The sequence below is a fragment of the Limulus polyphemus genome, unplaced genomic scaffold (assembly GCF_000517525.1).
Source record: "Limulus polyphemus unplaced genomic scaffold, Limulus_polyphemus-2.1.2 Scaffold1828, whole genome shotgun sequence".
In the NCBI taxonomy this organism is placed as follows: domain Eukaryota; kingdom Metazoa; phylum Arthropoda; class Merostomata; order Xiphosura; family Limulidae; genus Limulus; species Limulus polyphemus.
The window spans coordinates 21,099-30,383 of NW_013667438.1; the positions used below are offsets into that span (position 1 = coordinate 21,099).

Sequence of the window (9,285 nt, forward strand, 5' to 3'; positions counted from 1 at the left end):
AGGACTTGTGTCGCTAAAGTTTCGTCGGAACAAATTTACGGAAAATTAACTAACGAACGAAGACGTAACAATATGTATATTATTTAGTTAACACGTGTTGCATAATATGATATACAATGAGAGTCTAAGCGCACTCTTTCAAAGTTTTTGCATGCGCAATGAAAAGCTTTTGGTGTAAAATACATCATGTCCACATTTGTTTTTTGTTTTTATGTAAATGAAACAAACAAACAGAAAGCTGAGCTGAATGCATTCTGTTTACAGTGTACATATGCCGCAAACAAGCAGGCATTGACAACATGTCGGTGAATGTAAGAATCCTCACTTGTTATACATATGCCTTCTGAAGTAATATTTGCTTATAATTAGGGCCCAGCATGGGCAAATGGTTAGAACGCTCGACTCGCAATCTGAGGGTCACGGGTTCGAATCCCTGTCCCACCAAACATGCTCGCCCTTTCAGCCGTGGGGGCGTTATAGTTTTACGGTTAATCCCGCTATTCGTTGGTAAAAGAGTAGCCCAAGAGTTGGCGGTGGGTGGTGATGACTAGCTGCCTTCCCTATAGTCTTACACTGCTAAATTAGGGACGGCTAGCGCAGATAACTCTCGTGTAGCTTTGCGCGAAATTCAAAAAACAAACAAACAAGCGTGTAATTAAATTTAATACACAAATATTTTACAACATTAAAGTAGCTTAACTGATTGAATAAAACATTTTGGATGTTTATATGAGTTCTTAAGAGTAGGCATGTTGGATGTAAGCTGTTCATTATAAGTAAAGGTTGTAATATCAGAGTGTTAGAAGTGCAGTTGTACGAGGCAGAATTACCTCGGTTTCATAGTTAGTTGGTTGGCTTGCGGATTTACAACTTTGAAATCCGAGGTTAGATTCCATGCGATGTAAATAGTGAAGACAGCCCATGGTGTAGCTAGTAAAATAACATCTTAGTAGGTTGGTGGATAGGCCTAACTTAGAGAACCGTTTTAGTTTCAGTTAAAACCTCAACAACTTTGTGTACACACACAGTCAGATAAAAACAGATTAATAAATTTATTTTTATTGACGGTAAGAAAAACATAATTTCATCATCAATACCAAGATATATCTAACACACACACATACATGGGTGTATGTTATACTGTAGATTTTATTGTTTAGCATATTTCGACAGATTGTGAAATTAGTAACATAGTCATAGGAAAATATTATTATTTAATATTTCTATTATGGTCTGACATCCGGGGCTTTCCCACCACAAATAAAATGTTTGAGGACAACAAAACAGTAGTATTGATATCTATACTGCTTGTGAAAGCAGTACCTTTTATACGTAATGAATTGTGTTTGATATATGTGTGATTACTTTTGGATGTATAAGCTTCTATATGTCTTCATTGTGACAGATATAGATATTTGTACATGCAAATAGCATATAGTAAAAGGCTTATAGGTGGTCTTAAACAGTCTGTTTCCAAATCGTATCGTCACACATGAATTCGCCATATAGCAACGGCCTTGCCCTGTCTCAGATCCCGTGTATCAAGTGCAAAATAATGCCTCTCTCATTCTATATGCACACAATAGCGATGCTATCAGTTCCTCGTTAGAGGCGCCTGCGTTTATTTAATGATAGTGCTTGGTACTAAATAGCTTCTCATAATTTTTTTTCTTCTATAAACATAGCTAGGAATTCTTGTCATTAACTATACGTAAGATTAGAACTGAAGTTTTTGGAACGACGCTTACGGATGACGAAGACTCCGTCGCACGGAACAAAATTCTTGTTACAAAAATTACCGGAGCTAATCAGATACTACTTAAGACAACACATGGCACTATGCGATCCATGAGGTTAACTTTCGCGCATGACTGGCTATCTCTGACAGCTAAATTACCGCGAAACAGAATTTATTATTTATATTCACCTTTCGGTTTTTGTTTAGCAGTGATAAAGCCTCTATTATTTTTATAATAAAAAAAAATCCACTAAAGATTACATCTTTAAAAGGAGAAACAGATACAAAAATACAAGTGTCCTCCCAAAGAATTAATAGTAAGAAAGTGAAACTCTCGATATGCTTTATTATAAAGTACTGTTGCTATTAAAGGGACAACCGCAGAGATAGTAGATCCTTTGGAGGACTATCGCTACGGAAAATGATGGCGTACCAACACTGAGATAACTAAAGAAAATTATTTCACAAGGAGTTACTGATAGCACTTCGAGTTATAAAAAATTAATATACGTTTACCAACTCTTATAGAACGGTTTATTTCGTATATACCTATAGTATAACATGTATTTAGGTAGTACTACAAGTAGACCGCTTCATAGTTTAGGTGTAACGTTAACCACATACAACTTACCCTAGCTGTGGTTAACGAACGACCATAACACACTTGAATTGGGAGCATTAACTGCTAAGTACATAATAACGCAGGCAATGATTAACTGATGAAGCCATACAGTTCATCTGTGTATTATTCACTGACTGAGTGAATACACATTACACTATTATACAAGTTCGGGAGTGAACATGAACCGCAATTATTACCTAATGACCTCTTTACATTCGACGTGTATAGGTTCCGCTTATAGAACTCATACAAGCATAAATAAATGATGACTACACAATTCAGACGTAAAGAAACTTCCAATTCTCTGTTGTTGCTGTTTTTTCCCAACATCTGCAACCATTTTATAACTTGTATGGAATTCTTTGAGATTTAATCTTATGTGAGGTTTTAACAAGAATGATCCAACATGTTTTATTTGTTTATTCCTAATAAAAGATCATGCGCAAACACAGAAGTAAATCTCAGAGGGCCACCCAGTGGCATGTATGCGGACTTACAACGCTAGAAATTGGGTTTCGATACCCGTGGTGGGCAGAACACAGATAGCCCATTGTGTAGCTTTGTGCTTAATTTCAAGCAAACCAAACCAAAATTTCAACGGGTGTGCATTACTGGCAAACGATTTTAGATGCGGTTCTGAGATCCGGAATAAATTGTTTTGTACCAAATTATAAATATTACCTCAAGCACTGTAATGCAATGTTTACAGTACTCACCTTGCTATTGAATTGTAAAACAACTTTAAAAATCACGGGGGAGGAGGCGTGCGTGTGCATGTTCGCGCGTACTCGCCCTACAAGTACATTGAGTACTGTCATGAACTTTTGCCGAAATCCACCCTTCTCTGTGTTTCGGTATCTATAAATATACAGCGACTAAAGTAAGTGATCTCTCTCCAAAACTGGATCAAAAGTGTTTTAGCTCTTAGGCATAACCCCTGTATAAAGAGCACAGGTCTGCTATGGCCTGGTGGTTAGGGCGCTCGACTCGCAATATGAGGGTTCGGCTTCGAATGGGGCCACCGAACATGCCGTTGGGGCGTTATAATGGGTTCGGTCAAACCCACTGTTAGTTGGGAAAAAGTAGCCCAAGAGAGTTGGCGGTGGGTGGTGTTGAGTAGCTTCCTATCACTGCTGAATTAGGGACGGCTAGCGCAGAAAGCCATCGTGTGGCATTGCACGAAATTCAAAACAACTTAAAGGGTATCCTCTCCGGTTTTTTGTTGTTGTTTTTTTTTTATAGATTAGGTGCCCCCCCCCCATGTCATTTTGCGTTGTAGGTCACGTTTTATATTAACGGTCTAAATTTGCAAAACAGTAAAAGAAACCTGTATTGAAGTTGTCTAAATCGAAATATTGTACAGTTCGAAACTTCAAACATAACTTAAGGAGACTAACTCATTTGGTCAATGACCGGAACCTACATCGAGGGGAAATCATCATTATTCGAACTGTCTTTGCGTGATCCGGCAGCATAGTTTAACCTTTTACCTATAAAGGTCCAGACTATAGAGTGTTGAAACATTGGAGGGTTGCTAGTTGGAACACAGTATGAGAATGATGACTTAACCTTGTATTTAGCCCCTAATAGTACAGTAGTCACTATCGAAGTCATCTGTGACTTCGTTCATTTTTTCTGCTGGTCTGACAGGAGCTGGTTGATAGGGCGCTTAACTCGCAATACGAAGACCACGGGATTAAAACTCGTCGTTGAACATCCTTGCCTTTTCATCCGTGGTGGCGTTTTAATGGGATGATTAATTCCACTATTCGTTGATAAAGAGTAGCCCAAAAGTTGGCGTGGACTAGTTACCTTTCCTCTAGTCAGTTACTTCAAAATTAGGGCCGGCCAGCGTAGATAGCCCTTGTGTAAGTTTGTGCGAAAATTCAGTTCACACAAAAAATATTTCCGCTACGCACCATCAGTTCAACATTAAAAAAGGGTAAAATATTAGATACAAAAGTTTGCTATCCTCTGATCTAAACGATTAAGCTTAGCATTCTCTAAGTTTTTTTATTGATTGAAAACATCTTAAGGATTCCGGCAGTCTGATTAAAAAGACCTATCTTGATCAGAAGACTATATTTCGCTTAGTAACCATACTGACTCCGAGCACTACTGTAAGGAGTAAATTACATTGATAAAAATGCTATGCTGTCACTTTAGATATGATTTTTCTGAAACAAATATAACCGTGTAAGTGTAATAAACAGAAAGTTGATGGACACTAGTAAGTGTTCTGTGTATAAGATATAAACTTGTTTGTTTTTTTCAGAATACCTGTTGGTTGTAATTGATAGTCACGTAGTTGTTCGCCCTCAAACATTCCAAGAGATGCACATTCACACCTACGCTTTGACATTGGACCAGAAGTACAGTTGAATTTGTATTAAATACACACATATATACCCCACTTGGATGATCGCATATAGTAGCACAAACTATATCTATACGTAAGTTTGTATTATTGCAAGAATATTAGTCAATCCAATAAATAAATAGTATTATTTAGGATACAAATATACAGATCTGCATCTTAAGTATGTGTTCCCAAACCGCCTGATTACAAATCATCTCTCCCGGGAGTGCCCACGTTCTGCCCACTTTCAATTTATGGTGTACCTTTTAAGTCCATTGACATCAAGTTTTTATGTGTCTAGCACCATCCTTTAGGTATGATAGTTTTTTATAACTTCGTTTGGAAGTATTATTACCTATTTAAGACATAGATAAGTGTTCAGGTATTTAATTGGTACTGATATATGTTTTCAAAACCTGACTGTAAAGTTATTGAAATAATTACTAATGGAACATTTTGAGCAAACATTTTAGAATCAACTTTGTTATTTCTCTCAGTGTTGGTTGGACTATGACAACGTTACATATTTGCACGAGTTTACTTGCCTGTTCGCGGTTGTTGGAATTCGAATCGTTCGATGAAAGTAGATAGGATGATGATTTTTTTTCTTTAACTTGCATGTGTCTTCATCAAGTCAGAGAAGTACTAAAACGTCAATCTGTTGAGATATATAAAGCAATTCAACCTGTAATCTTTGAAAATCAAATAACACGTTGTTTTAAATAGTTGACGTAAATGGTGCGTTTGTAATGTACCCCTTGTCTTTGGACTACGTTTTTTTCTTTCGAAAACATGATTAAAATCAAGAAAACAACTTGTTTTTTAACTTCGTTTAACATGTATAGTTTACAATATATATATTACAGCAACGCTCGTAATCGTGATGATCTAACTGACAATATTTCCATCTTAGCTAAACTAGTATAAACCTGATTTTTAAAGGTCAGTTAAGCTTGATCATTTGTATAAAACGAAGGTAAATCGAAATGTCGAGTAAATGTACCATTTTTGTCTTGTGGGCATTTATATAAAGTACTCCCAATATTATCTGTAGTGTTGCCAACTCCATAAAGCAGGAAGTCGCCATATAGATTTAAAAAAGTCGCTATGTAGACATTCTAAAGGTGTCATAACTGTCACTAAGCAAAATGTCTATAGAATTCAATAGAAAATAACAAATCTCTATATACTTCTAAAGAAACTTTATTTTTACGGAATGGGGGGGGGGTCATTACAATGAAGTGGCACTTCTGAAATTACACGTAATTTTAGGCTGTAAGTTACATTCTATCAGGTGTTTGTCATCAAGTTTTTAAGGGCATACACCGAAATCTCCATACTATCGGTCAAACCCCCCCCCCCCTTTTTTTATTGTAGATTGCTGAACGTGGATGTAACTGTCTACAAGCAACTACAATGTGTACAGTGCCACTCACCGTTTCACGTCGCGTTTACAATGGAATGAACTAAAAAAACGCGGATAATGTTAACACTGTTGAACTGCTTGTTAGTAATTTATGACTATATAAATTGGTGCTTCTATCCCCGAATATCACTCTCTTGTGGGTGATGAAAGTCTCTAGATTTGTCACTTGTCGTTTTCACAAACTTGTCATTAGGGAAACTCAAAAGTCGCTAGAGCTTGCAACAAAATCGCTAAGTTGTCATCACTGGTTATTATTTTCCCCACGTGTTATGTTTTTTAGTTTGGAAAAAGGAAACTTTTTTAAAGTTTCGCCTCCAGTGAAAATCACCATGAAATGTGTCATTATATAGAAATTGTATAATTTTCATGATACCGAGTCATTTATTGTAATATAATCTTCCTATATTACATTGATTAAACAAGACAAATTTGTAACTATTCTTGACAGCAGGCCAAATTCAGCCATGTTTGAAAACCTAAATTATATCGTGCTTTCAAAATGATTACTGATGTTTCAGATTGGAAAACAATAAAAAATACGTTTTTTGAGTATTACGTTTGGAATGGGTGCTAATATTTAAATTTAATCGATTCAGAATAGCTGAAGTATAAAACAATAAATTTTATACGAGTGTTTATTAAGTTTATACACGCATACAGGAAATGCGAATACATGTTTTGAGTTAAAAATCTAATCTAGTCTAAATGAAGTGAGTAAAAACCCTATAACCCGAGCGCTTTCGAAAGGTGGACCTTTCTTCTTCAGGTGCAATGAAGATACTCCCCAATGGTTTAGCAGTATGTTTGAAGGCTTATAACACTAGAAATTGTAACTTGTCGCACCTCTTTTTTCTGACTGGTGTAACTTATCTTAACAGCGTTGTCTGGCTGGGGTAACTTATCATACAGCTTTGTATGGCTGTTGCAATTTGCATTACCTCTCTGTCTGACTGGTGTAACTTTCCGTATCGCATTGTCTGTGTAGTTTGCTGATTTGTCTGATTTGTACAGTTTTCCTTACCATTTTTCTGCCGTACAACTTGATGCAATACTTTGTTTGACAGGTTCAGTTTGTCATATTGTTTTCTCTGTTTGCCATTTACACAAGCAGCTATGGTATTTGAATTTGCATTTGCTGAGACTGTATTTTTCTTTTCTATTAATGTTTTAGACTTTGTCAGACTTGTCAACGGCATGTCTGCGGACTTACACTGCTAGAAACCGGGTTTCGATACTCGTGGTGGGCAGAGAATAGATAGCCAATTGTGTAGCTTTATGCTTAACTACAAACAAACAAAGTTATTTTTATTCTTGGCAGGTTTAAACTTAACTCGCAAAAAGTTTGGAAGATGTCGAATTATGTTAGATTATCAGTAAAACAGCCAAGTCCAGTAAAATGTAAGGTATATGATACCTACACCATTACTGAAGAATTTTATTGTTTGTTAGTTTTTATCATTTTCGCGTAAAGCTACACAGGGGATATATCCCCACAGCTTTCTCTAATTTTGAACTGATAGACTAGAAGGAGGGCAGCTAGTCAACAGCACTCACCGCCAACTTTTTCCCTACTTTTGTGTAACTGAATAGTGGGATTTGACGGATACTCTTATCGCACATCCATAGTTCCAAAGTGCGGAGCGCATTTTTGCGACAACAGAAACACAGTTCGGGCTCGCTAACTATTATTATCGAAGATAAACATAAATATATCTAGCACGTTTGAATATTTGACTCATCAGTAACTTAAAGTAGTAATATATGATAGAAGTCTAGAGAATTAATATAACGGTTACTAAAGATATTTGTTTGTAGTTACGCATAAATGTACACTATGGGCTATCTGTGCTATGCCCACCACGGGTATCGACACCAGATTTTTAGCGTTATAAGTCCGCAGGCTTACCACTGAGCCACAGGGGAACTTATTAGAATAAAGAACAAGAGTAGTTAAACTAATATGCGTACACCATGCACACAAAACGTTTCCGAAAAAATAGGGCCGACCTTAGAAGGGTGCGGGGCCTGAGGCGGTTGCCTCAGTAGCCTCGCCCTAAGGTCGGCCTTGCTGTAAAACTGGTTTAATAAAAGTTCAGGACGTAATTGTGAGTGAAGATTGTGTTAGTGTGTGTGTTTTCCTATAGCAAAGCCACATCGGGCTATCTGCTGTGTCTACCGATGGGAATCGAACCCCTGAGTTTTGCGTTGTAAATCCGAAGACTTACCGCTGTCCCACCGGGGGACATTGTGAAGATTGACAAAAGAATTCAAATATTGATGTTTGTGTAAGTGTTTAAATAAATATAGCAACAGAATCAAACCGTCCTCCTCATCGACAGTTTACATAATGATGCTAAACATGTAGGAACAATAAAGAAGAACTGGGAGAACAATTTTCTGACTTGTTCTTAACCTCGATAGTGGCCCAATGATTTGTTTGTCAGATTATGAAGTTGTGTCCCGTTACCGCATTAAAAAATAATAATAATATATCGCTCCACAGTTTGGGGCCGTGAGGGCGTTATAAGAGTGGCGGTCAAATCTCCCTGTTAGGTCAGACAAGAGTAGGCTGCCAGTTGGCGGTGGGTGCTGTTGACCAGCTACCTCCATTACAATCTTTCAATTCAGGATTAGAGACACCTAGTTCTGATAACCGTATAGTAGCTTTGTGTGAATATAAGAAAATAAACAATTTGATATCCCTGTGTGTAACCCACTTACAGTACATGTGTAATTTAGCTAATGTTCGAAAGAACGCCATCGGCATCCTTTAAGTTAACTCAAGCAAGAACTATTTTGTTCCGGTAATGTGTAATTTTGAATAAAGAATTCTTATTGTGTAAGAGGAATGACGTTATACTTGAAGACAGTGTTGTTTCGCTTCTGATATTTTTTGTTATTGTTTGTTTTCACATTTTATCATCGCCTCAGTAAAACTTAAGTGTTTACATTCTCATATTTTATGTATCCATGTGTATAATATTTGTACATATATAAATAATGAAAGGCGTAAAAGTAGACCTGCACTTTCGTGAGTAAGTAAACAGCTATTTCCCGAACTTTCGATAGATGACACTTTTTTTTAAAAGATAGGATAATACTGTTATTACATCATTTTTTGTTTCTTTTATTGTGTGGAA

The 9,285-nt window shown here is 36.7% G+C and overlaps 1 protein-coding gene across 3 annotated transcripts in view; it reads left to right on the plus strand.

Annotated features, from left to right (window-relative positions):
• The window catches only part of LOC106465076 (TNF receptor-associated factor 4-like), a 46,836-nt gene that overhangs the window by 11,963 nt on the left and 25,588 nt on the right, over window positions 1-9,285 (plus strand). Inside the window, exon 1 of one of the 3 annotated variants that reach the window (XM_022392886.1) lies at window positions 4,690-4,813. The exons of the other annotated variants lie outside the window; for them this stretch is intronic. Within the exon in view, the coding sequence (XP_022248594.1) occupies window positions 4,779-4,813 (35 nt within the window). The 5' untranslated portion in view covers window positions 4,690-4,778. Of the gene's footprint in view, window positions 1-4,689; window positions 4,814-9,285 lie in introns of those variants that run through there. 3 annotated transcript variants of the gene reach the window in all.